The sequence below is a fragment of the Vulpes vulpes genome, chromosome 10 (genome assembly GCF_048418805.1).
Source record: "Vulpes vulpes isolate BD-2025 chromosome 10, VulVul3, whole genome shotgun sequence".
NCBI classification, from domain to species: domain Eukaryota; kingdom Metazoa; phylum Chordata; class Mammalia; order Carnivora; family Canidae; genus Vulpes; species Vulpes vulpes.
The window spans coordinates 53130047-53157837 of NC_132789.1; the positions used below are offsets into that span (position 1 = coordinate 53130047).

General features: G+C 38.5%; 1 protein-coding gene across 1 annotated transcript in view; it reads left to right on the forward strand.

Annotated features, from left to right (window-relative positions):
• ZSWIM5 (zinc finger SWIM-type containing 5) overlaps positions 1–27791 on the forward strand; it is a 204213-nt gene that overhangs the window by 122210 nt on the left and 54212 nt on the right. The window contains exons 2-4 of the mRNA XM_025991961.2: positions 6808–7164; positions 17651–17799; positions 19045–19195. Coding sequence (XP_025847746.2) covers positions 6808–7164; positions 17651–17799; positions 19045–19195 — 657 coding nt within the window. The remainder of the gene's footprint in view (positions 1–6807; positions 7165–17650; positions 17800–19044; positions 19196–27791) is intronic.

The window sequence follows — 27791 nt, forward strand, 5'->3', positions numbered from 1 at the left end:
GATAAGGAATAACATAGCAGAGAGAAACGTGCTTGATGGAATGAACAGCAGGCTGGAAGAAGTAGGGGAAGGACTTAATGACCTAGAAGACAGAGTAACGGAAAGTAATCAAGCTGAATGAAGGAGAGAAAAAACAATTATCCAAAACGAGAACAATTATCCACACTTACAAACGAGAATATGATGGTGACTCCATCAAACATAAACACATTTGTATTATAGGAGAAGAAGAAGGAGAAGGACATATTATAATTAAATTAGCAAAATATAGTGATAAGAAAATGCTAAAAAGCAGTAAGATAAGGGCACCTGGGTAGCTCAATCAGTTAAGTGTCTGACTCTTGATTTCGTCTAAGTCATAATCTCAGGGTCATGGAATCAAGCCCTGTGTCAGGGTCCATGCTCAGCATGGAGTCCACTTGTTTCTCTCCCTCTGTTCCTCCCCCTTCTCTGCCTCTCTCTCTCTCTCTCTCTCTCCTCTCAAATCAATAAAATTTAAAAAATAATAATAATGAAAAACAGCAAGATAAAAGAAGACAGTTACATACAAAGGAAACCCCCACAAAGATCTCAGCAGATTTTTCAACAAAAAAACTTTCCAAACCAGAAAGGGTAGCATGATGTAATCAAAGTGGTGAATGGGAAGAACTTACAGCTAAGAATATTCTATCCAGCAAAGCTGTCATTCAGACTAGAAGGAGAGATAGAGTTTCCCAGACAAAAACTAAAGGAGTTCATGACCTCTAAACTAGCCCTGCAAGAAATATTAAAGGGAACTCTTTGAGTAGAAAGGAAAGATTTACCAGTGACAGTATGATGGTAGGAAACACAAAAGCAGTAAAAATTAATAATTCTGTAAAAAATCAGTCAAGGAACTCACAAAACGATGTGTATACCTAAAATCTGGGGAGGAGAAGAGTAAAGAATGGGTTCAGACTTAAATGATCATCAATTTAGTATAGACTGCAATATACGGAAGAGGTTATATGCAAACTGGTAACCATGTGTCAAAAGCCACCGATAAATATGCAAAGAATAAAGAGAAAGAAATTCAAATATGTTACTGAAGAAAAACAGAAAACCATGAAACAGAGGAAGACAAGAAAGCATCAGAGAAAATCTTTAGAACAACTGCAAAACAAATAATAAAATAACAATAAATACATATCTACCAATAATTATTTTTTTAAGTAGGCTCCATTCCCATCCTGGGCCTAACAGGGGACCCTAATTCATGACCCCAAGATCAAAACCTGAGCTGATATTAAGAGTCAGACTTAAGCTACTGAGCCACCCCCAGGCATCCCAATCAGTAATTACTTTGACTATAAATGAACTAAATGCTCCAATCAAAAGATAGAGGGTGATAGAATGGATTAAAAAAACAAGACCCATCTATACACTGCCTACAAGAGACTCCTTTTAGACCTAAAGACACCTGCAGATTGAAAGGGGATAGAGAAATATCTATCATGCAAATGGATGTCAAAAGGAAGCCAAAGTGGCAGTATTTCTATCAGACGAAAAAGACTTTAAAGCAAAGACTGTAACAAGAGTCAAAGAAGGATACCATATCATAATAAAAAGGGCAATCCAACAAGAAGATACAACAATTCTAAATATTTATGGACACAACATGGGAGCCCCCAAATACACAAGATAGTTAAGAACAAACATAAAGGAACTAATCAATAATAATACAATAGCAGTAGAGGACTTTAACACCACACTTAACAGCAATGGACGGACATCTAAACAGAAATTCAGTAAGGAAACAATGGCTTTGAATGACACAGTGAACCAGATGGATTTAACAGATATATTCAGAACATTTCAGTCCAGAATAGCAGAATACACATTCTTTTCAAGTGCATATGGAACATTCTCCAGAATAGATCACATAGTAGGCCACAAAACAAGCTTCAGTAAATTCAAAAGGATCCAAGTCATACCATGCATCTTTTCTGACCACAATGCTATGAAACTAGAAGTCAACCACAAGAAAAAATTTGGAAAGGCAACAAATACATGGAGGTTGAATAACATGCTGCTGAACAATGAATAGTTCAACCAGGAAATAAAAGAAGAAATTACAAAGTACATGGAACAAATGAAAATGAAAACAACAATTCAAAACTTTTGGGACACAGCAAAAGCAGTTCTAAGAGGGAAGTTTATAGCAATACAGGCCTACCCCAGGAAGCAAGAAAAACCTCTAATATAGAACCTAACCTTACATCTAAAGGAACTAAAATAACAACAACAACAACAAATGAAACTAAAATCAGCCAAAGAAAAGAAAAAATAAAGATTAGAGCAGAAATAAATGATTTGGAAACTAAAAAACATAGAACACAGCAATGAAACCAGGAGCTGTTTCTTTGGGAAAAAAAATCAATAAAATTGACAAACCTCTAGTCAGACTTATCAAGAAAAAGGGGAAAAACCCAAATAAATGAAAGCACAAATGAGAGAAGAGAAATAACAACAAACACCATGGAAATAAAATTGTAAGAGAATATTATGAAAAACTACCTGCCAAAAAATTGGACAATCTATAAGAAATGGGTAGATTCCAGAACCATATAATCTAACAAAAGTGAAACAGAAGAAATAAAAAACTTGAGCAGGCTGATTACAAGCAAAGAAATTGAATTGGTAATCCGAATACTCCCAGCAAACCGAAGTCCAGGACTAGATGGCTTCACAGGTGAATTCTATGAAACATTTAAGGAGTACCAGGGTGGCTCAGTCAGTTAAGCATCTGGCTTCAGCTCAGGTCATGATCCTAGGGTCCTGGGATCTAGCCCCACATTGGTAGCCGCGATCAGCAGGGAGTCTACTTCTCCCTTTCCCTCTGCCCCTCCCCCTTGTTATCTCTTTCTCAAAATAAATAAATAAAATCTTTTTTTAAAGGTAAAAAGCATTTAAAGAAGAGCTAATGCCTATTCTCAAACTATTCCAAAAAATAGATAAGGAAGGAAAACTTCCAAATTTATTCTGTGAGGCCAGCATTATCCTGATACCAAAACCTGACTAAGACACCACTAGAAAAGAGAACTACGGGGCAATGTATCTGATGAACATAGATGGAAAAATCCTCAAGAAAATACTAGCAAACTACATCCAACAATACATTAAAGAAATCATTCACCACAATTCAGTGGGATTTCCTCCTAGGTTGCAAGGATGGTTCAATATTCACAAATCAATCAATGTGATACATTATATTAAGAGAAAGAATAAAAAGCATATGACCATTTCAACAGATGCAGTAAAGACATTTGACAAAGTACAACATCCATTTGTGATAAAGCTCTCAACAAAGTAAGTTTAGAGGGAACATACCTCAACATTTGAATAACCCATAGCTAACATCATCCTCAGTGGGGAAAAACTGAGAGCCTTTCCCCTAAGATCAGGAACAAGATAAGGATGTTCACTCTCACCATTACTATTTAACATAGTACTGGAAGTCTTAGCCTCAGCAGTCAGACAACAAAAAGAAATAAAAGGCATCCAAATCAGCAAGGAAGAAGTCAGATATTCACTATTTGCAGACAACATGATATTCCCCATAGAAAACCCAAAAGATTCCACCACAAAATTGCTAGAATTCATACATGAATTCAGCAAAGTTGCAGGATATAAAATCAATATGCAGAAATCTGTTGCATTTCTATATACACATAATGAAGCAGTAGGAAAAGAAATCAAGTTATTGATCCCATTTACAACTGCATCAAAAACCGTAAGATATCTAGGAATAACCTTAACCAAAGAAGTAAAACATCTGTACTCTGAAAACTATGAAACACTTAGGAAAGCAGTTGAAGACACACACAAAAATGAACAGACATTCCATGCTCATGGATCGGAAAAAAAAACATTGTCAAGATGTCTATACTACCCCAAAGGAATCTACACATTTAATGCAAACCCTATCAAAATACCACCAGTATTTTTCACAGAGGTACAACAGACAATCCTAAAATTTGTGTAGAACCACATAAGACCCTGATAGCTAAGCAGTCCTGAAAAAGAAAAGAAAATCTGGAAGCATCATGATTCTGGACTTCAAGCAATGTTACAAAACTGTAGTCATCAAGACAATATTGTACTGGCACAAAAACAGACACATAGATCAATGGAACAAAAAAGAAAACCCAGAAATGGGCCCTCAATTATATGGTAACTAATCTTTGACAAAGCAGGAAAGAATACCCAATGGGGAAAAAAAATACAGTCTCCTCAACAAATTGTGTTGGGAAAACTGGAGAGCAATATGAAGAAGAATGAAACTGGACCACTTTCTTTAACTATACACAAAAATAAATTCAAAATGGATGAAAGGGCCAAATGTGAATCAGGAAACTGTCAACATCCTAGAGAACACAGGCAGCAACCTCTTTGACCATGGCCATAGCAAATTCTTACTAGACATGTCTCTGGAGGTAAGGGAAACAAAAGCAAAAATGAACTATTGGGACTTCATCAAGATAAAAAGCTGCACAGCAAAGGAAACAATCAGCAAAACTATAAGGCAGCCTATGGAATGGGAGAAGATATTTGCAAATGATGTATCTGAAGAAGGATTAGTATCTAAAATCTATAAGGAACTTACCAAGCTCAACATCCAAAAAAGAATCCAGTTTAAAAAATCTTCAAAAAAAAAATCTTCAGAAGATATGAATAGACATTTTTCCAAACATCATACAGGTGGCTAACAGACAAATAAAAAAATTTTCAGCATTACTCATCATCAGGAAAATACAAATGAAAACCACAATGAGATACCACTTCACACCTATTAGAGTGGCTAAACAATACAAGAAACAACAGGTGTTGGTGAGGATAGAAAGAAAGAGGAACCCTCTTGAACTATTGGTGGAAATGCAAACTGGTGTAGCCATTCTAAAAACAATATGGAGGGCAACCCTGGTGGTGCAGCGGTTTAGTGCTGCCTGCAGCCTGGGGTGTGATCCTGGAGACCCAGGATCGAGTCCTACATCAGGCTCCCTGCAGGGAGTCTGCTTCTCCCTCTGCCTGTGTCTCCGCCTCTCTCTCTCTCTCTCTCTCTCTCTCTCTCTCTCTCTCTGTGTCTTAATAAATAAATAAAATCTTTTTTAAAAAAATAAATAAAAACAATATGGAGGTTCCTTAAAGAGTTAAAAATAGCACTGCCCTACAACCCAGCAATTGCACTACTAGGTATTTATCCAAAGGATACAAAAATAGTGATTTGAAGGGGCACATGCACCCCAATAGCAACAATGTCCACAATAGCCAAACTATGGAAAGAGCCCAAATGTCTATCAATAGATGAATGGATAAAGAAGATGTGATACACACACACACACACACACACACACACACACAGAGTGGACTTACTCAACCTCAAAAAGAATGAAATCTTGCCATTTGCAATGATGTGGATGGAACTAGAGAGTGTTATGCTAAGTTAAAATACGTCACTCAGAGAAAGACAAATACCATATGATTTCACTCATATGTGGAATTTAAGAAACAAAACAGATGATATGAGAAGGGAAGATTTAAAAAAAAAAGAGAAACACGATAAGACACTCTTAATGATAGAGAACAAAGTGAGGATTGATGGAAGGAGGTGGGTAGGGAATGGGCTAGGTGGGTCATGGGTAATTAAGGAGGGCACTTGTTATGATGAGCGCTGGGTGTTTTTTGTAAGTCCTATTCCTGAAACCAATATTGCGCTGTATATTAACTAGAATTTAAATAAACATTTGAAAAGAAAAACATTTTTAAAAATAAGGAACATAATACCAACTTCATATTATGATAAATTATTAAAACCACTCAATACAGTTCTGCTACATGATAGGTGCTTTACAAATATTTGATATTCTTTTCCTTTTTCTGTTAATATCCCTAAGCCTAGGGTCTTCTGATACTTAAGGTCTCATTAAACTTTGATTTGAATGACTGAATTATTCCTACATTTCAAAACTATCAGTGCTATGTGCTAGTGAGTAGAGGGGTAACACTGCATAGTGTCATTGCACTAAGCTGTGCTTTCTGTATTTTATGAGGTTTCTTGCCTTTTAGGTATTCCACATGGCCACCATTTTGAAATTGTATGTTTTGAGGAAGAAATGTCCATATCCTCCATGGCCTTTTCTTGTCTTTGTCATGGCGTTTTTTTGGTTTCTCTTGCATTTATAGCACTTACCTTAATCTAGATTGTACTGATGTTATTTGTAGACTTGTCTTTGCCCCCAAAGAGCTTAAAATCTACCTTAGAGGTTCTAACTTATTTGGGGTTTGTTTTTAACCTTTTGAGACTATAATGAAAGCTTTGAACCATTACCCCTTCCCCTGAGCAAATGTACGTATGTACATATGTACATATAAGAGTTTTCGGGATCCCTGGGTGGCGCAGCGGTTTGGCGCCTGCCTTTGGCCCGGGGCGCGATCCTGGAGACCTGGGATCGAATCCCACATCGGGCTTCCGGTGCATGGAGCCTGCTTCTCCCTCTGCCTATGTCTCTGCCTTTCTCTCTCTCTGTGTGACTATCATAAATTAAAAAAAAAAAAAAAGTTTTCATAATTAGTTCAGGAGGTTGGACTCCAGTGTAAGGACTCTTTTTCTCAATATTGTATTCCTTAAGAGCTGTATCTTCGTTTCATTGACCTTTTATTATGGTAGAGCCTACTACATAGATAGAAGGTACTCAGTAAAAAAGTTTCTGAATTAATTGAAATGCAAAATGAAAATCTTCAAGTTTCCTACTACAGAATCTCTAATCACACTTTTTTTTGTTTCCTTAGGCTTCCATCTCAGTGGCACAGTAACTGAGGCAGCTACTACTTCTGAACCAGCAGTGACTTACAAAGTTGCAATCAGTTTTGATAGATGCAAAATCACTTCAGTGACATGTGGCTGTGGGAACAAAGACATATTCTACTGTGCTCATGTGGTAGCACTCTCACTCTACAGGATCCGTAAACCAGACCAAGTCAAATTGCGTCTTCCTATCTCAGAAACCCTTTTCCAGATGAATAGGGACCAGTTACAAAAGTTTATTCAATATTTAATTACGGCACACCACACTGAAGTTCTTCCTACTGCACAGAAACTGGCAGATGAGATTCTTTCCTCCAACTCAGAAATCAACCAAGTGAATGGTAATTATACAACATTTTTATTGCTAAAAACCTACTTTGTTGCTTTTTTGCATATTTAGAGATTGAAATTTGCAGGAGGGGGGATATTTTGCAATTGCAATCATTTATTTTTAATGAATCAATTCTATCCAAACAACTATTTAACTCTTAGTTTCTTTCTTTCTTTCTTTCTTAAGATTTTATTTATTCATGAGAGACACACAGAGAGAGGCAGAGACACAGGCAGAGGGAGAAGCAGGCTCCATGCAGGAAGCCTGATGTGGGATTTGATCCTGGGACTCCAGGATCATGCCCTGGGCCAAAGGCAGGAGCCAAACCGCTGAGCCACCCAGGGATCCCCTAATTTTTAGTTTCTTAAAGCAGTCACGTTGTCTGCCTTATAAAGGTTTTGGCAAAAAAAAAAGGACAGAGAATGTTAGAGTTATATATTGATCTAGTTTATGGACTTTATTTGTCCATATAATCCTGTCCCCAGGAGCCTGGAATATTCAGGAGTGAGAGAAAATAAGGCTTTCTCTCATTTGATGTCATTTGATGAAATTAGATGGATATGACAATTCCCTTAACATTTTAGAATCCCACATGAGAGTTATTTTAAATAGCATCTGTTAACATTGTGCTTATGTGCTATGTGTGATGGAAGAGTACATGGATGGAGAAAGATATTATGCTCACTTATTTGTTCAACAAGTATATATTTGAGTACCTGCTTTGTGCAAGCAGTAGTGCTGATTGTTGCATGCATAAAACAGACATGCTTCCTGCCTTCAAGTGGCTTAAAAATCTAGTAGAAAAGATAGCTAAGTTTGAAACAAATGCTTTTTTTTTTTTTAATGAAGCCAGGTTGTAAAGGAAACTAATCATAGGAAAATTTATCATAGGAAACTAAAGAATAATGGATTCCTGGGTGGCTCAGCGGTTTAGCGCCTGCCTTTGGCCCAGGGCGCAATCCTGGAGTCCCGGGATCAAGTCCCGCGTCGGGCTCCCTGCGTGGAGCCTGCCTCTCCCTCTGCCTGTGTCTCTGCCTCTCTCTCTCTCTCTCTCTCTCTCTCTCAGTCTATCATAAATAAATAAATAAATCTTAAAAAAAAAAAAAAGGAAACTAAAGAATTTTGAAAAGACATTTTGTTTGTTAGATCCTATACTGTTCCAGGCACCACCGAAGGGTCTCTGAATATGTTAATTCATTTAGCTTTCAAAACTAGTCTGTGAAGTAAGTGTTTTAACTATTCCCATTTTATAAATAAGGAAATTATTTATAACCCAGGCTCACCTGACCTCAGAATTCAATGTTTTTGTGTTTCTCTATACTGCCTCTTTATTTTTAGAAGATAATTTTGGTTCCAGCGTACAAGAGGCAGAGAGACCAGGTGGATGGCCTGTATAATACCGTGGTCCGTGTTCCAAAGGGTCTGCCTTTCCTAGTTGTCCAATAGAACTAATCAAGTCCTACACACGACCTCACCACTCCTCAGAAACAAACATGATCAGACAGATGAGCTTCCAGGAACTCTTGCTAACTAGCAGAAATTATCTCCTCTTGCTTTATACAGAAAGTTGTGGTGTTTACATAATAACTGAGCTCTCTCTATTTGAATGATACTCTTAAAGAGTAGCTTCACGTATCTCTTATCCCACATAGGGAGGCTGTGCTACTACTCTGGCCTCCTTCAGCCTAGAGCTCTTAGAGACCTGAGTTCTGCCTCATACCAACGTCTGTAGCATCAAAGAGAAATACTGCTCTGTAACCTAGTAACTAGGTTTTGATCTGTTCTCATGCTTTATTCCCATTAGCTCTTTCTTAAAAGTTTTGCCTATTTCCAAGCTCTCTTACCTTTCTTGTAGTGACCACCTCAGTTAAGGAGATGAGTTAATAAACCTGTCTTGTTTGTACCACTGCTGTCATCAAAACAACTCTCTTCTCTCCTTACCACTTGCTAAAGCAATTTTTGTCTTTCCTTGAACTTCCCATCTGAGTATGCTATTATGTATTTGTCTGAAACTAGGCTTAAATTGCCGCATTGATATGATTTTCAACCTTCCCCAGGAACAACATCTATACCTGTGTTTATTCCATACTAATATTAGCTTTCTACACCACAAGGCCTTTCCTTTTTTCTTTTTTTAAGATTTTATTTCTTTATTTGGCAGAGAGAGTGGGCACACACATGCACAAGCACAAGCAGGGATAGCAGCAGAGGGAGAGAGAGAAGTACGCTCTCCACTAAGCAGAGGGCCTGATGTGGGACCCAGTCCCAGGACCTTGGGATCATGACCTGAGCCAAAGGTAGACACCCAACCGACGGAGCCATCCCCACAAGGCCTTTCCTAATCTATTTCTAATAACCAGTGTTGATATCAGTAATGCTACTGAAAAGAGGGACAGAGAATGGAGATATCTTAGAGATACTGGATTCAACATCCAGGTATATAGGATGTGTAGGGAATAAAAAAAAAAGAGAAAGGTGAGAGAAAACAATCTTAGAATGTCTAGCTAGGATAACGTTGATGAATTTGATGATAATGTTGCCATTCACTGAGGGAACATAAGAGGAGGAATGAACTTTGGAGGAAGATGAATTTAGTTTAAATTGGAGATGCTTGTAGAACATTTAGGAAAAGGTTTCTTTCGGAAAGTTGGATATATGGATCTGCAACTGAGGTCAAAAGTCAGAATTTTGGAGTTATTAGCATAGAGATGCTTGAAGTCATGTTTCTTTTCCCTGCTAAATCTTTAAACACTTAGATCATCTTCCTTCTCCTCTTTCTCAAACTTCTTCCTTACCAAAATAGACTTAAAGAGCAGGAATAAGATTTCTAAAACTGCTAGCTCTCTGCTTTTAATCCCATGAATGGATCCAGGCATTGCTGTGATCCTTACTTCCTTGAAACCCTTTTTTTCCCATGTGGTTTTACCTAGACTTTGCCTTGTCCCCTTTGGTAGACTGTCTTTCTACATCTACTACTGCTCCATATTCTGTGATTTGATTTGGTAACTCCATACCCTGAGATTCTCTGGTATACCACATCCTACTCAGGGATTCAGTTGTTGCTTACCCATGAAGAGAGATTGGATACCTTGAGACAAGTAAGGTAACTTGAAGAGTAGCATCAGAAACCATGTTTTACTAACTTCTGAGTCTCTGTCACCTAGCATGATACCTGCAAAATAATAAGGCTTATTGAATGAACACAGCCATGCATATACAGGTGATGAAAACAGGAGTCAATATAGGTATGAGCAAAGTAAAATGAGAAATGAGAAAAAAATAGCTAGCAATTATCAAAGTCAGTATAGAACTGAGTGAATAACTGAGTTGTTTCAAGAAGTGAATAGTCAAGAACATTGAATATTGTAGAAGATTTAGACCAGAGTTAAGAATGTAGAAAGGCAAGTTGAGGGACATAGAAACTATCCAGAGAGAAGAAAACTTTGAGAAACTATTAATAATATTATCATTAGAGTAAAAGAAAATATTGCAACCATGAAATGAGAACTGGATGCTATAGAAACAAATTCACCCAACAGAAAGAACTAATGAAAATTACAAATATAATGGCAAAATTTTATAAAACTAAGTGATGGAAAATAAGGGTAAGGAAAGTTCCAGTAAAGCAAAGCAAGAAGACAGATGTCAAACAAGAGAGAAGAAATTTATCAAAAATTAAGAGAACAAGTCCTAGGAATTCCATTGTTTGAGTAATTGGGGTTCCATGAAACCCTTCAATTAAATAATTAAAATTTTCTAGGGACGCCTGGGTGGCTCAGCAGTTGAACGTCTGCCTTTGGCTCAGGGGTGTGATCCTGGAGTTCTGGGATGGAGTCCTGCATTGGGCTCCCTGCATGGAACCTGTTTCTCCCTCTGCCTGTGTCTCTGCCTCTCTTTGTGTGTCTCTTACGACTAAATAAATAAAATCTTTAAAAAAAAAGAAAAAGAAAACTTTCTAGAATAAATGCATGTTAGTTCCCAAAGTAAAAAGACTCCACTAAATGCTCAGCAGTGGAAAAAGAAGAATCATTTCAAAAAATGGAGCTGGATCAAATAGATATTCATGGGGGTGGGGGGGACAAAACTCGATTCCTTTCTCATATCTTACAGAAAAATCAATCATAGATGGATTGCAGATATAACTGTGAAAAATAAAACAATTAAGTATATAGAAAATAACAGAAAATAACTTCATGTCTTTGAGTTAGGAAAAAATTTTAAGTAGGAAAAGATTTGAAAATGGGACTACATTAAAATTTTAGACTTCTTTTTATCAAAAGGCCCCTAAGACACTAAAAAAGGCAAGTAGTGGGAGAAGGTATTTACACTATATATATCTAATAAAGAGTTTATATCCTTTTTCTTTTTTAAAGAGTTTATATCCTAAATACAATAAAGAACCCCTACAAATAGTAAAATTGACAAGGCAGAAAGACAGAAAGGCACTTGACAAAAAGGATATCCAAATGGTTAATAAGCATACTAAAAAGTGCTTTAACTAATTAGTAATTAGGGAAATGCGACTTAAAACCACTGAGATACCAATACATACCCACCAGAATGTCTACATTTTTAAAACTCAGTAGCAACAATTGGTGAAGATATTGAGCAACTGGAATTAATAATATATTGCATGTGAGAATTAATACATTGCAGCTATAAATTGTGGCAGTCACTTTGGGAAATTGTTTACTATCATCTAACTAAAGTTGAGCGTATGCATACTCTGTATGACCCAGAAATTCTTCTAAATGTCTACTCAGTGGAAATGAGCAGCATGATTTGTAACAGCTTAAATAGAAACAATCCAATGTCTATCAACAGTAGAGAGACTAAATAAATTGATACATTCATATAATGGAATTTATACATTCATATAATGGAGTTTATACATCAGTGAAAGTAAATGAAGTACTACTGCTAAGCCCCAAAATATGGGTGAATCTTACAAACATGATGTTGAGTGAATGAAGCCAGACACAAAAGAATAACTGTTGTATAATTCTATTTATGTAAAGTTCAAAAACAAGTCCTTGGTGTTAGAAGTTAGGATAGTGGTTAATTTGGGGGAAGAGGAAAGGAGATAGTGTTTGTGAAAGAGCTTATGGGATGCTGGTAGTATTTTATTTCTTAACTTTGGTGATAGTTACACAGCTATAATCACTATGTGATAATTCATCAACCTGTACACTTAAGATTTGTGTACTTTTTATAATTTATATTTCAGTTTTAAATATCAATGTAATTTTATTTATTTATTTATTTATTTATTTATTTATTTATTTATTTATTTATTTATTTATTTAATTTATGATAGTCACAGAGAGAGAGAGAGAGAGGCAGGGACACAGGCAGAGGGAGAAGCAGGCTCCATGCACCGGGAGCCCGATGTGGGATTCGATCCCGGGTCTCCAGGATCGCGCCCTGGGCCAAAGGCAGGCGCTAAACCGCTGTGCCACCCAGCGATCCCTCAATGTAATTTTAAAAGCAATGTGTGTAAATGCGTATATGTACATGTGTACACAAAGACTGGAAGGAAATAAGCCATAATATGAACAATAGTGATCTATGACTGGTAGCATTATAGGTGGATTTTATTTTCTTTGTGCTTTTATGTTTTACACAATAGCATGTATTATTTTTATAATTTAAAAAAGGATGTTTAACAATGAAAGAAAAATTGGTTCCACAGGCTTAATAGTTTCCTCAGGACAGGTCTCATTTTTACAGCCTCAATGCTAACTAACTTAGAGCCTCAATCCACATGATGATTTGTTCCATAATTATTTATAAAAGACATCCTTTATATTTTATTTTTATCTTCACTTGTTACCATTTCTCATACAATCCTGTGGAAAATTTCACACTGTAACATTAATGTGTCATTTACACCGACTGGGTCCACTTTACCAGAAGATAATTAGTTTCATACTCATCTCTTTATTTTCATAAAAATAATCTAACATGAACATATATAGAAACATTTTTCTCTCTTTTTTTAACCAAAGGACTTTTTTTAAGGATTTTGCCTGGGAGTTAGTGAGAGACAGCCCACAGCTGGAGAGACTATGAACTACCAACCTGGTTTATCTAATTAAAATTATCTGTGTTCTTGTTCATTCATTCCTACATGCTCTACCCTCCTCTACAATCTGACCTTTAATCTTGACATTTCTTACAGATTAATCTTTTCTCCTGTTCTTATATTCTACATGATCTCTTTAGGAAATCTCAGCTACATCCTTGACTTGAAATGTCATCTATATACTATGACTCACAGATTATTTCTCCTGTATCCAGCTGACTATTCCGTATCACAGAGACATCCCCAGATCAGCATATCCAGATGTGAATTTATCTTTCTCCCCAAACTTGTTCAATAAATAGCATCACCATTTACCCACTGGATCATGATAGAAATCTTATAGTCATCCCTAATACTTTTTCATTTATAACCCATAGGCATTTGATTACAAGACCTGTTAATTTTACCTCTAAAATATATTTCAAAAAAAATAAATAAAATAAAATATATTTCATTTTTCACTTCTCACTTTTGATACAGCCATCACCCTAAGTCAAACTACTATAATCTCTCACCTAGATTGCTACTGTACAGTTCTAACTTATCTTTCCATTTCCACTATTGTTCCCTTCTAGTCCATTCTCCACACAGTGATCCAAAGTAACTTTTCTATATCTACAGATTTTGTCATGGATAAAGTCCAAATTTCACATGGCCTACAAAACCTTACATGGTCTGGCTTTTGTTACATTTTCACATGACTCTTCCCTCTTCCTGAAATACTTTTCCTGTCCTCTCTACCCCTTATTATAAATGTACTTACTACAATAATTTGTGACTTTATGCTTTTTTGAGCAAAAAGTACACACAGTATTTCCTCCACTCTTCTAGGCCAACTCCTAATTCATTCCTCAGGGTGTTCACTTATATGCCACTTTCTCAGGGAAAATTTTGACCTTTCTTCTCACACAAATATGTTTATGTGTAATTATTTGTTTAATGCCCCTTTCCCCAACTAATCTATCAGCTCCACAAGGATAAGAACTGTATCTGCTTTGTTGACACTATATATCCAGTATTTGGCACAGGTCCTGCACATAGTAGGCTCTCAATTAATACTGGTTGAGTAAATGAATATGTCTTAGAAAATCCCTCTTGAGGCCTCTTGCCAATTCATGCTCTCCCAGATGACTTTAATTCTTTCAACAGTCATACCAACTCCTTATAATAATGTTATCTGGATGCCTCAAATATTGACTCCTTTTTCTTTTTTTTCTGCAACCATCCATTTTGGCAGCTCCATTTCTCATCTCCTGGGTTCATTGTAGATCAGCAAACATTTACATAGTTTACCTTCCTTTCTTTCCTATCAAATAAACAAATCCTTATGAAGTTCTGGTTGAAATTTTACTGTTAGTAATTTCAAGGCTTTGCCTTATCCTAGCCCTATCCCAGCAGTTTTCTATAGTCTGTACACTGCATATTTATAAACTGTGCCTTATTTCTTCCAGAGCTGCTGCCACTAGCACCACCTGGGCCCAAAAGATTCTTCAGTTTTCTCCATACCCCTTTGAGATTTTAGAGGGGGTATCACTCCACATTTCTAGTCAGTTAATTAAGGCCATCTCCCCTGGGAGAGGACTGGGTCCTGTTCCTACTTTTTTGTATCCTAGTTGAATCACCCAAAGGTCAGAATTGGTATTCAGACCATTTCTGGTTTTTGGAACACCGTTTCTATCCTCCCTCATCCCCATCCTTGGTAACAAGATACTCAGAAGCCCAGGCTTGGTTCATACCTAGTATACCTCATTTTATCTCAGTTCTGTCTTTATAGAGCTACTGAAAACTAGAATCATTAGAGATGAAACTCTATAATTTGCATTTTTAACACAAACCCCAGGTGATTATTCTGTATATTAACATTTAAGAATCACTGTACTGGTGAGAACTCTATTATCCCCACTAAGGGGAAAATGCCTTATTCTGACTAATCTTATATTCTATGTAGTGGAATAGGCCAAAAAAGGATTTAACTATTCAAACACACCATCCAGCTTTACTAAGTTCAGGGCCCTGAAACCAGCTGGTGGCTCTTCATGCTCAGGCCTATGAGACTAGAGGTTCAAGTCTAGTGTTGTAGTGAAAAACAGACTTTGAAAAAAAAAAAAAAGAAAAACAGACTTTGAAGAGATACCAACATATAGATAATGGCTCATGTACTTTCCATTTGTTACATTACTTACCTGTATAAGCTTTAGTTTTTCCATTTTAAAGTTAGGATAATAATACTACCTTATAGAGTTATGAGTTCATTGGAATTTACTTACCAAATAATCACTGATCACCTACTGTGTGCCAGGTACTATTCTACACATTGCAAATATACCAGCAAACAAGATCATTTATGCTCTCAAGGAGAGTATGTTCTAGTGAGGATCTGTATAAAGAGTGCTTAGACTCTGGCATGTAGGAAGCACTAAAGAAATGGCTCTTCTTTGACAGTTTAGGGATACAAATGAAGTATAGGATATATTATTTGCCCACCTGGAGTTTAAATCTGGATGGCCAGTGAGACATCTTTTTGTTCATTCTATGAATATTAACTTAGTGCTGTAATGAGCCAGGCACTGTGAGGTACAAAACTAAACACTTACCCTTAAAAAACTTCAGTTTGGGGAATATATGAGAAATGCACAATTCTGATATAGAACAAAATGCAACAGGTCTTTAGGAAAAGTAATAATAAAGTGCTAAGAGTATTGCTCCTTTTATATGTATTTGAGCATAAAATGGACATACTTTTGACAGGTGGAAACGGGTTATATGGCTAATTCAATGAGAGGATAAAAAGAACCTCTCCTGCTAAATGAACTGAGTAGCACATAAAGCATGTTGGCCTTTCTGTATACTTATTTTATGGTTTCCATTGCTCATTGCAGCCCTGACTAGAGCTGAATACTGACAGTAAGAAGTATTATTTGTTTGGCCAAAGAACAGGTTGTAGGAGGGGGAAAGAAATAAAGGAAAAAGCAGAAGTAAAGTCCTAAGGAAATGTGATTGACTAAGTAAAGTCATAAGGAAATGTGATTGACTTCTGGGAGCACTAAGTTTCTAGATGAAACAGCATAAATATAGGGTAGACAAAGCTAGAATTGAAAGATAAGGCCAGAGCATGGAGAGCCTTGAATGCCAAGCTTAAGGCATTTGGACTTAATATGATAAAAATGGTGCATCTCATTGAAGATTTCTGAGTGGGAAAGTGACATAATCAGAACTGTGTCTAGAAAAATACATTTGAAGAAAAGTAGCATATAAGTAGATAACCATAAATTGGACAATCAAATGTATTAATTAGTACTTGTAAAATAACTGAACTGTGAACCCACCTGATTTCGTGGAGAATCAGATGCACTAAAACTCAGCAAAAGAGCAGATTTTCTGTGTAGACTTGAATTTCATTTAAACAGGACTTTGATATAGGAAGACAAAAGAAAAAGTAGACTGATGAAACATGACATGAATTTATAATCTATTGCATGTGATCACACCTGTAGAGTGTTTTATACCCTTGTATCACTTGAAGACAGATTTCTAAAAACTTAACACAGGATTCTGTCTTTGAAAAAGTGAGAGAAGGGGATCCCTGGGTGGCTCGGCAGTTTAGCGCCGCCTTCGGCCCAGGGTGTAATCCTGGAGACCTGGGATCTAGTCCTGTGTCAGGCTTCCTGCATGGAGCCTGCTTCTCCCTCTGCCTGTGTCTCTGCCTCTCTCTCTCTCTCTCTGTCTCTCATGAATAAATAAATAAAATCTTTAAAAAAGAAAAAGAGAAGATAGAGTTTTCATTCCATAAATATTTCCTAGGTGCCTGTCACATTACCATCCCTGTGCTATTGGTGATTCAACTGTGAGCAAGCAGTTAACAGGGCACTAAGGGAGAGGGATGGGTAAATAACTAAAACTGTTTTCAGGTGTTGCAGTGAGTCCAGAAATGAAAGATATTTTTGAGTATAAATTTATAAAATTTTGTCACTTTGTATCAAGTTTCTAGAAATTTAGAAGTGTTGGCTGCCAAGAAGCTACAATTTTGTAATGAACTTTAAAAAAAGAATTTTTTAACCTGTATTTTCAGGTTTATTTGAACTTCATAGAAGGGCAAAAGGAAGAAAAAAATAAGTGTCACCCTCCTAGGAAAAAAAAATACATCACTATTTTCATGTTTGGGCATTTCGTTCTGGGATTTTTCCCCCTAGAATGGTATTTGAAGACCTTGGAAGGGGATATGACGGAGACATCAGTGCATGTGAAACTAGCATTGGCCCTCTTATATTTATTTAGGACCACACAGTTGACGAAGCCCAGAATAAGGCAGAATAAGCCATCCATTTTTTAATATACTCACAGAGTACCCCTCCTGCCAAGTGTGTAGCATATGAATTCAGGGGATTCATTTCACCATTCCCATTCCTTGCAGGTGCCCCTGACCCCACAGCTGGGGCCAGCATTGATGATGAGAACTGTTGGCATTTGGATGAAGAACAGGTGAAAGAACAAGTGAAGCTCTTTCTCTCCCAGGGTGGTTACTATGGCTCTGGAAAGCAGCTCAATTCAATGTTTGCCAAGGTAAGATATGAAAGGTACTTTTTTTCCTTTAAGTAAACTGGGCTCACCACACTCCTGGCTTCTTGCATTGTAGTTAGCTCACTTGATCTATCTATACTGAATGCTTGAAAACTAATGGGAGGGCTAATCAGAGCAGACCTAATCCAGAGCAGGTGGCATCCAGGGACCCCCCAGCCTCTACTACCTCACCCTGGTAGTCCTCTTCCTTCTGCTCCACTCTAAATAAGTTAGCATTGCTGGGGGTTTTAGTAAGGAAGCCACCAACTCTGTACTTTGAACCCAAAGCTGCTGGATGAGGCCTTGAAGAGATGTGATATTTTGGAACTGTGGGCTCTCACAGCAGACTTTCTTTTTTTTTTTTTTTCCTAACACCTTTAGTGAGATAATTCACCCATTTCAAGTGTGCAATTCAGTGTTTTTTAATATATTCAAAGATATGTGCACCAGTCACCATAACCAATTTTAGAACATTTTTATCACTCTAAAAAGAAACCCTGCACCCTTACCTGTCACTTCTCTATCCCTCACTCCCCTGCCCCCAGCCCTAAGCCACCACTAATCTCCTTTCTGTCTCTATAGATTTCCCTATTCTGGGCTTTCCTAGGAATGAAATATAGTCTTTTGTGACTGGCTTCTTTAACTTAACATAATATTTTCAAGGATTATCCATGTTGTAACATTACCTGTACTTAATTCCTTTTTGTGGTTGAATAATATTCCACTGTAGAGTATACCACTTTTGTTTATCTATTCTCTGTTAGTGGATATTTGGATTATTTCCACCTTTGGGCTATTAAAAGTAATGCCTTTTTAAGCATTCTCATGCAAGTTTCTATATGGACGTTTCTATATGGTGTTTTCATATCTCTCTAGAATTGGAATTGATAGGTCATATAATTCTACATTTAGTCATTTGAGACACTACTATACTGATTTCTGAAGTGGCTACATCATTTTACAGTCCCACCAACAGTGTTTCAGGGGTCAATTTCTCTATGTCTTTATCAACACTTGTGGTTATCTGACTTTTTGATTCTAACCATCCTAGTGGATATGAAGTAGCATCTCATTGTGCATAGCAGGCTTTCTTGATATATGCAGAGAACTTGCTTATAGAACAAGAAGCCTTCTTTTTGGCTCTTTGGGTATGTTATGCTTGGATACTTCATCTTCTCCTCCCCTCCTTCTCCTCCTGCTTTTTTATGATGTGCAGTCACCAACCCCTGGCCCCTCCTTATGTGTCAGGTTCGAGAGATGCTGCGGATGAGGGATTCCAATGGAGCCAGGATGCTGACGCTGATAACTGAGCAGTTTATGGCTGACCCACGACTCACACTCTGGAGGCAGCAAGGAACAAGCATGACAGATAAGTGCAGGCAACTCTGGGATGAGCTAGGTAAGTCCCCAGATCTCAGAGAAGTGCTACGTCTGTCCCACCAGTTTGCTCCCTGCATCAGTGTTAGTGAACACTTGCCATCAGTCATTACCTGGGTCTTGCCAAATGAACTTTAGCCTAACTGTGGGAGATAAAGGCTCTACAAAGGCCACCCAGAGTGTTCTGAACTCACTTGTGTTGCTTCCACATTATTGTGCTTTGCTGTTGACATCAGTATTCTTTCTGTTCCAGATGTTACCACGTAGAAGCCATTGCTGAAGGAAAATGTCTTCCCTTGGCATTTGTTGCTTAGCACTAGCCTGGCTCTCCAGATACTTATCAACTACTTTTCTTGCTTTCCCTGGGTCTGCTCTTTTTATCACTACTAGACACACCCCTTAGATGTAGGGCAGTTTCCAAGACTTGGGCCTTGGACTTCTATTCTTCTTCCTCTATACCCCCTTGAGAACTTGTATTTTAAGATGTCATGGCTTCAGAGCTTACCTCTCTGTTGATCTCAGCTTCATCTTCTTTCCATTTACCTGAGTTCCAGTCCCATATTGATGCTGCCCTATAACCATTTCCACTGAAAAAATCCCCTGATCACCTCAAGCTTGAGAAATCAAAAAATGAATTCAGGCCTTCTACCAAAAAAGGTTCCACTAACTCTCGCAGTGGCATCACCATTCCTCACTCTACCGAACTTACTGGCAAGCCTTCATTTTTTTTTTTCATTCCCAACATTCAGTCACCAGTCTCATTTGATGTGATGCCTTGACCTTCAAAATACAATTCAGTGTCCATTTACACTTTTGGGAACTTTTTTTTTAAGATTTTATTTATTTATTCATGAGAGACATGCAGAAAGAGAGAGAGAGAGAGAGAGAGAGAGGCAGAGACACAGGCAGGAGAAGCAGGCTCCATGCAGGGAGCCTGACATGGGACTCCATCCCAGGTCTCCAGGATCAGGCCCTGGGCTGAAGGTGGCGCTAAACCGCTGAGCCACCCGCGCTGCCCTGGAAACTTGTAGATTAAGTTGGATGTGGACTCTCTGTTCTAGATTCTCCTCATCAAGGCCATCTTCTTTGGTCATCGTTTCTCTGTATCCTTCTACTGCTCCAAGGCCAGTTTTTCTTTGCTAATATTCAGCCCCTCTCTCTGTTTTCAGAATCTTCCATACCCTAAATCCAGTCATGGCCCCACTTTTCCATTATGCTGGAAAACTTCTGTGCAACATATTCTAAAAGTTCTAATATAGCTCCTCCTATCTCCATGCCAGAAAGCAACAACAAACTTTCTACTCATACAAAGTAATACAAGAGAAAACCTCAGGTTAGGAGTTTATTGAGTTCTTCTGGACTGAAGCCTCTAGAACATATGTTTCATAGCCTCAAAGCTAAAAGCCCTGCAGAGTGAGGCTTCATGACTCTGCAACTATATTCATTTACTTTGGGGCTGGTAAGTGTGTGGTTTCGTTTTGAATGCTGAGGCTTTTTTATTTCACCTTTGGCACTAATGGCTCTGGAGCTCTCAATACTAACAAATAGCTATATTTCTGAGCGTTATGTGCCAGTCTTTGTGTTAAAGATTACACTCACATTCTTTCACTTAATTCTCGTAACCACCCTATTAGGTAATAATGTATTTATTGCAAAGAAACAGAGATGGTTCTGGTTACTTTTGGGTACAGAATAAAATAGAAAACTGTCTCTACCATGACATAGTCACACTTTCTGAAGTATAGGAATGTTGCACTATTAATCTAAAGCTACTGGTCCAACCTGTTGTGACCAGAGTCACATGATACAGCACATGGCAACTTGGAGACTACTTCTAGACTCTTTAATCATAATGGATTATAGTCATGGACTCCCTTCCATTGTAAGATTTTGGCATCTTCATATTTTTAAATGAGAAAATTGAGCTTAGGAAAGTTAAGTATTTTATTCAAGATCACACACTAGTGAGTGGTGATTCTACTGATGGAACTGCAGTCTGTTTGACTCCATCCAAATCAAGCATCTTCTGTGATATCTCCCTTAATTCTATCTTGTTATGTACTTTTTTTTTCTCCAAAGTGCATGTTTGTAAATTTAAAATCAGCCTTCTTCAGTGAATCAGTTTCATCTGAGGCCTGAATCTCATGGAGTGATTTCTGTCATATTCATGGGATTGTGTTGTGGACTTGTGCTTGGCCTTTGGGCCAAAGATAGGTGAGAAGAAGTTAACATAGCTGGTACTTTTAAAGCATTTGTCATATATTTAGGTTTATCATGAAAAGCTCTTCCTTCTGACATTTTTTTTTTAAGATTTTATTTATTGGGCAGCCCAGGTGGCTCTGCAGTTTAGCGCCTTCAGCCCGGGCCTGATCCTGGAGACCACGGATTGAGTCCCACGTTGGGCTCCCTGCATGGAGCCTGCTTCTCCCTCTGCCTGTGTCTCTGCCTCTCTCTCTCTCTTTGTGTCTCTCATGAATAAATAAATAAAATCTTAAAAAAAAAAGATTTTATTTATTTATTCATGGGAGACACAAGACGCAGAGACAAAGGCAGCAGAAGGAAAAGCAAGCTCCCTGCAGGAAACTGAATTCTGGACCATATCCCAGGACCCCGGGATCGCTCCCTGAGCCAAAGGCAGACGCTCAACTGCTCACCCAGGCGTCCCATCCTTCTGACATTTTTGTAACTAAGAAATTGCTATATCGATCTTCCAAGAAACCCTCAGCATTCTGCAAAGATAGTGGTTCTCAAACTTCTTAAAATATCAAGAGTACTTATTTTTTTAAAGATTTATTTATTTTTATTTATTTATGATAGACATAGAGAGAGAGAGAGGCAGAGACACAGGGAGGAGGGAGAAGCAGGCTCCATGCCAGGAGCCCGACTCGAGACTCGATCCCGGGACTCCAGGATCGCGTCCCAGGCCAAAGGCAGGTGCCAAACTCCTGAGCCACCCAGGGATCCCCCCAAGAGTACTTATTTAAACAGGTTTCTGGGTCCTATCCCCAGAGTTTCTAATTTAGTAGGTTGGAGTAGGGACTGATAATTTGCATTTCTAACAAATTCCTAAAGAATGCTGTTACTCCTGTTCCAGAGACCACAATTTGGGAACCACTACACTAAGAGAAGCCTTATTGGGTTATACACTAGAGTATGTTGTATGCATGCTTCCCCTTATTACTCCGAGGTTTCCTTATTGTTCACAGGGCCTACTCACTTGGGAGGGCCTAGGCAGGGTGTGTAGGAATTTAGATAAATGGACTCACTATTTTCAGATACTGAACCAGAGGAGATAGAAGCAGTCAGACATGAAGTTTTCTCATCTCCCCATATCAGTACCTATATGCTTTGCTTTATATTCTGTTAAAATCTATGAAGTACCTCTGCTCCTGTAAAAGGGAAATTCTTACATATTTTCTTTGGGTCCTATGCCATCTCCTTTTCTCAAGAATTTTGCTTCTGCAATTATCTCCTTTCTCTGACATTATTAGTTTCTCTCTTTCTATTGGACCAATCCCATCAGCATACAAAAATACTTTACTATCTTCAATCTCAAAAAAAGTGCCTCTGTTGTTCCCATCCCCCTCCAATTATTACCCCATTTCCCTTCTTCCTCTCAAAGCAGTATTTTTTTAGGATTTTATTTAAATTCCAGTTGGTTAACATACAGTGTAATATTAGTTTCAGATGTACAATATAATGATTCAGCACTTCTCTATAGCACCCAGTGCTCATCACAAGTGCATTCCTTAATCCCCATTACCTATTTAACCCATCCCTCTACCCACCTCCATTCTGATAACTATCAGTTCTCTCTAGTTATGAGTCTGTTTCTTGATTTGCCTTTTTCTTCCCTTTGCTTCTTTCTTTGTTTTGTTTCTTAAATTCCACATCTGAGTGAAATTATATGGCATTTGTCTTTCTTGAGTTATTTCACTAAGCATTATACTCTCTAGCTCCATCCATGTCATTGCAAATGGCAAGATTTCACTCTTTTTTGTGGCTGAGTAATATTCCATTGTGTATATATGCCACATCTTCTTTATCCATTTGTCAGTCAGTGGACATTTGGGCTCTCTCCAGTTTGGCTATTGTTGATGCTGATGTAAACATAGAGGTGCATGTATCCCTTGAATTAGTATTCTTGTATTCTTTGGCTAAGTATCTAGTAGTGCAATTGCTGGATTGTAGGGTAGTTCTATTTTTAATTTTTTTTTTAAATTTTTTATTTATTTATGATAGTCACATAGAGAGAGAGAGAGGCAGAGACATAGGCAGAGGGAGAAGCAGGCTCCATGCACCGGGAGCCCGATGTGGGATTCGATCCCGGGTCTCCAGGATCACGCTCCGGGCCAAAGGCAGGCGCTAAACCGCTGCACCACCCAGGGATCCCTATTTTTAATTTTTTGAGGAACCTCCATATTGTTTTGCACAGTGGCTATTCCAGGTTGCATTCCCACCAACACTGTAAGAGGGTTCTCCTTTCTCTGCATCCTCACCAACATCTGTTGTGTCTTGTGTTTTTGATTTAAGTCATTCTGACATGTGAAGTGATACCTCATTATAGTTTTGATTTGCATTTCTCTAATGATGAGTGATGTGGAGCATCTTTTCAGGTGTCTGTTGGCCTTCTGGATGTCTGCTTTAGAAAATGTCTATTCATTTCTTCTACCCATTTTTTAACTGGATTATTTGGTTCTTTTATATATTTTGGATATAATCCTTTATCAGATACCTCATTTGCAAATATCTTTTCCCATTCTTTAGGTTGCCTTTGAGTTTTGTTGATTGTTTCCTTCCCTGTGCAGAAGTCAAAGCATAGTTCTTTTTTTTTTATTAGAGTTCAATTTGCCAACATATAGCATAATACCCATTGCTCATTCCGCCAAGTGCCCCCATCAGTGCCCATCACCCAATCACCCCAACCCCCCACCCACATCCCCTTCCACTACCCCATGTTCATTTCCCAGGGTTAGGAGTCTCTCATGTTTTGTCACCCTCACTGATATTTTCACTCATTTTCTCTCCTTACCCTTTATTCCCTTTCACTAACTTTTATATTCCCCAAATGAATGAGACCATATAATGTTTGTCCTTTTCCGATTGACTTATTTCACTTAGCATAATACCCTCCAGGTCCATCCACGTGGAAGCAAATGGTGGGTATTTGTTGTTTCTAATGGCTGAGTAATATTCCATTGTATACATATACCACACCTTCTTTATCCATTCATCTTTTGATGGACACCGAGGCTCCTTCCACAGTTTGGCTATTGTGGACATTGATGCTATAAACATCGGGGTGCAGGTGTCCCGGCGTTTCACTGCATCTGTATCTTTGGGGTAAATCCCCAGCAATGCAATTGCTGGGTCGTAGGGCAGGTCTATTTTTAACTCTTTGAGGAACCTCCACACAGTTTTCCAGAGTGGCTGCACCAGTTCACATTCCCACCAACAGTGCAAGAGGGTTCCCCTTTCTCCACATCCTCTCCAACATTTGTTGTTTCCTGTCTTGTTAATTTTCCCCATTCTCACTGGTGTGAGGTGGTATCTCATTGTGGTTTTGATTTGTATTTCCCTGATGGCAAGTGATGCGAAGCATTTTCTCATGTGCGTGTTGGCCATGTCTGTATCTTCCTCTGTGAAATTTCTGTTCATGTCTTTTGCCCATTTCATGATTGGATTGTTTGCTTCTTTGCTGTTGAGTTTAAGAAGTTCTTTATAGATCTTGGATACTAGCCCTTTATCTGATAGGTCATTTGCCAATATCTTCTCCCATTCTATAGGTTGTCTTTTAGTTTTTTTGACTGTTTCTTTTGCTGTGCAGAAGCTTTTTATCTTGATGAAGTCCCAATAATTCATTTTTGCTTTTGTTTCTCTTGCCTTCATGGATGTATCTTGCAAGAAGTGGCTGTGGCCAAGTTCAAAAAAGATGTTGCCTGTGTTCTCCTCTAGGATTTTGATGGAATCTTGTCTCACATTTAGATCTTTCATCCATTTTGAGTTTATCTTTATGTATGATGTAAGAGAATGGTCTAATTTCATTCTTTTGCATGTGGATGTCCAATTCTCTCAGCACCATTTATTGAAGAGACTGTCTTTTTTCCAGTGGATAGTCTTTCCTGCTTTGTTGAATATTAGTTGACCATAAAGTTGAGGGTCCACTTCTGGATTCTCTACAAAGCATATTTCTTGAAAAACTTGTCTGCAGTCACCCTTTCCACTTTGTCCCACATACATTCTATCTTGAGCCCACTATAATTGAGTTTTCATTGCTGCCACTTTATTCAAGTTGCTCTTGTCAAAATCACCAGTGACTTCAGTATTGTTAGACACAGTGGTCAATTTTCTGTTGTTATCTTATTTGACTTTTTAGCAGGGCATGGACATAATTTAGCCAACCTTTCCTACAGTTTCCACTGACATGTTCCTCATTTCCATCCAAAGACCTCATCAGGATGGCCTTTACCATCCATATTGCTACCAACACTCCATTCAGGTTTACTAAGGAGATTAAGACTTTACAAACCTCTGCTTTCCCTTCTGGGACCTCACCAGAATCATATTTAAAGGTCTTTTCACAGCAGCAAAGGCTTTTTCAAGCAGGCAACTCAAAATTCTTCCAGCCTCTACCCTTTACCCAGTTCCAAAACTGCTTTCAGATTTTCAGGTATTTCTTATATAGCACTCCACTTGTTGGTAACAGTTTTTGTCTTAGTCTGTTTGGGTTGCTACAAAAGAACCATAGACTAGGTGACTTACAAGCATTCTTAGAACTTTGAAGACATTTCTCCGTTGCCCTCCAGCTTCCACTTGCCGTTGTGAAGTACCAGGCCATTCTGGTTCAGGAGAATATCGTGTCTTTTCTCTGTGGAACCATATGTTTTCTCTTTGTCATCATTAATCTGAAATTTCACACTGATATCACTTACTGTTGGTCTTCTAATCTTTTTTTAAATCAACCTTCTTGGAGAAGGAGTTAGGACGGAGGAGTGGTAGGGAAACCCTGGGCTTGTCTTGTCCTTCAGACATAGCTAGATCAACATCAAATCATTTTGAACAATGGGAAATTGATCTGAGGATTAAGAAAATAATATGCACAATTTGAGGGAGAGAATGTGGCAGATGCAAGGTTTGGAGATATGAATTGGAGGAGAGAAAAGCCACAGTGCTGTGGTGGGGAGGGAGCTGGAGAGAGACTAGTGTGTCAAGTTTGCACAAGATGCCAAAATCTGTGATGTGGGGATCCCCTGGGTTGCACTAGGAGAGAATGATCCCCTTCCAGGAATACATTTGGAAGAGGGTATATTGCCTCTCGAAGGACAAAAGACCCACTGGGCACCACTGAGCATCCATTTAATAGCAGGGTACAGAGGCAGGTGCAAAGGGCAGATAACCTGGTTGCAGTTTTTGGCAGTGCTTCACCATAGATTCCAGACACCTGCATGGCCATGGGACTGCTTTTCTGGGACAGAACAGTATGGCCACAGTGCTGTATCTCCTCCAGAGGAAGCGAGTGGTCCACACCTTGCCAGGTCCTTTAAGATTTGGAATTTTGAATCCCAGCCTCCAGCCAGAGATAAAACACAGGAGAACTGTGGTGCTGGATCTGCCAGCGGCCCAAGGCACTGACAGGTTTAGGGCAGGGATCTGCCAAAGCCTGGAACACAGAAGGGGAGATTGTTCACTTTTCTGTGAGGGCCTTCTGAACTGTGGTGGCCGCAAGTTCCACTCCCTTCAGGACAAGAGGGTGGGATGACATTATCTTCCACCCGCACTTCCAGGTCCCACCCCCACAAGCACAGTCAGATGTCAGAAACACAGAAACCCCAGGGGGGGCTGGAATTACTTACACCAAACCCCACCACTCTCCAGGGGCATCTTTACTAGGGCAGGTCTGACTGTGAGCCAGTGTAGTGGGGACCAACACAAGCCCTCTGCATGTACCAAGTCCACTAATTATAGAGTGTCCCAAAGCATCAGCTTCAGTTCTGGTAGAAATAGGACTAGGCTATTTATTTATTTTTCCCCTTTTGAATCAGGCTTATAGTTTTCTATTTGTTGGTTAGTTGGTTGGTTTTCTTTTTCTCATTTTTTGGATCAGGCTTCTTTTTTTTTTTCTTTTCTCCCCCCCCCCTTTTTTTTTAAAGAAATGCAGAGGAGGAAGGACAGAGAGAGAAGGAGAGAGTAATCCTAAGCAGGCTCCATGCACAGTACAGAGCCCAACGCTGGACTTAATCTTATGACCCTGGGATCATGACTTGAGCTGAAATCAAGAATCCAACATTTAACCAACTGAGCCACCTGGGCGCCCCTCCCTCCCTCCTTCCTTCCTTCCTTCCTTCCTTCCTTCCTTCCTTCCTTCCTTCCTTCTTTCTTTCTTTCTTTCTTTCTTTCTTTTTTTTGGAATCAGGCTTGTAGTTTTTAGTTTGTCTCTCTCATTTTTTTTCCCTTTTTTCTTGGATCAGTCTATTTCTTTTTCAGGCTCATCTTAAGAAATGAACCCAATGACAACATGAGAGACTAATTCTGGGAAACGAACAAGGGGTAGTGGAAAGGGAGGTGGACGGGGAGTTGGGGTGACTGGGTGACAGGCACTGAGGGGGGCACTTGATGGG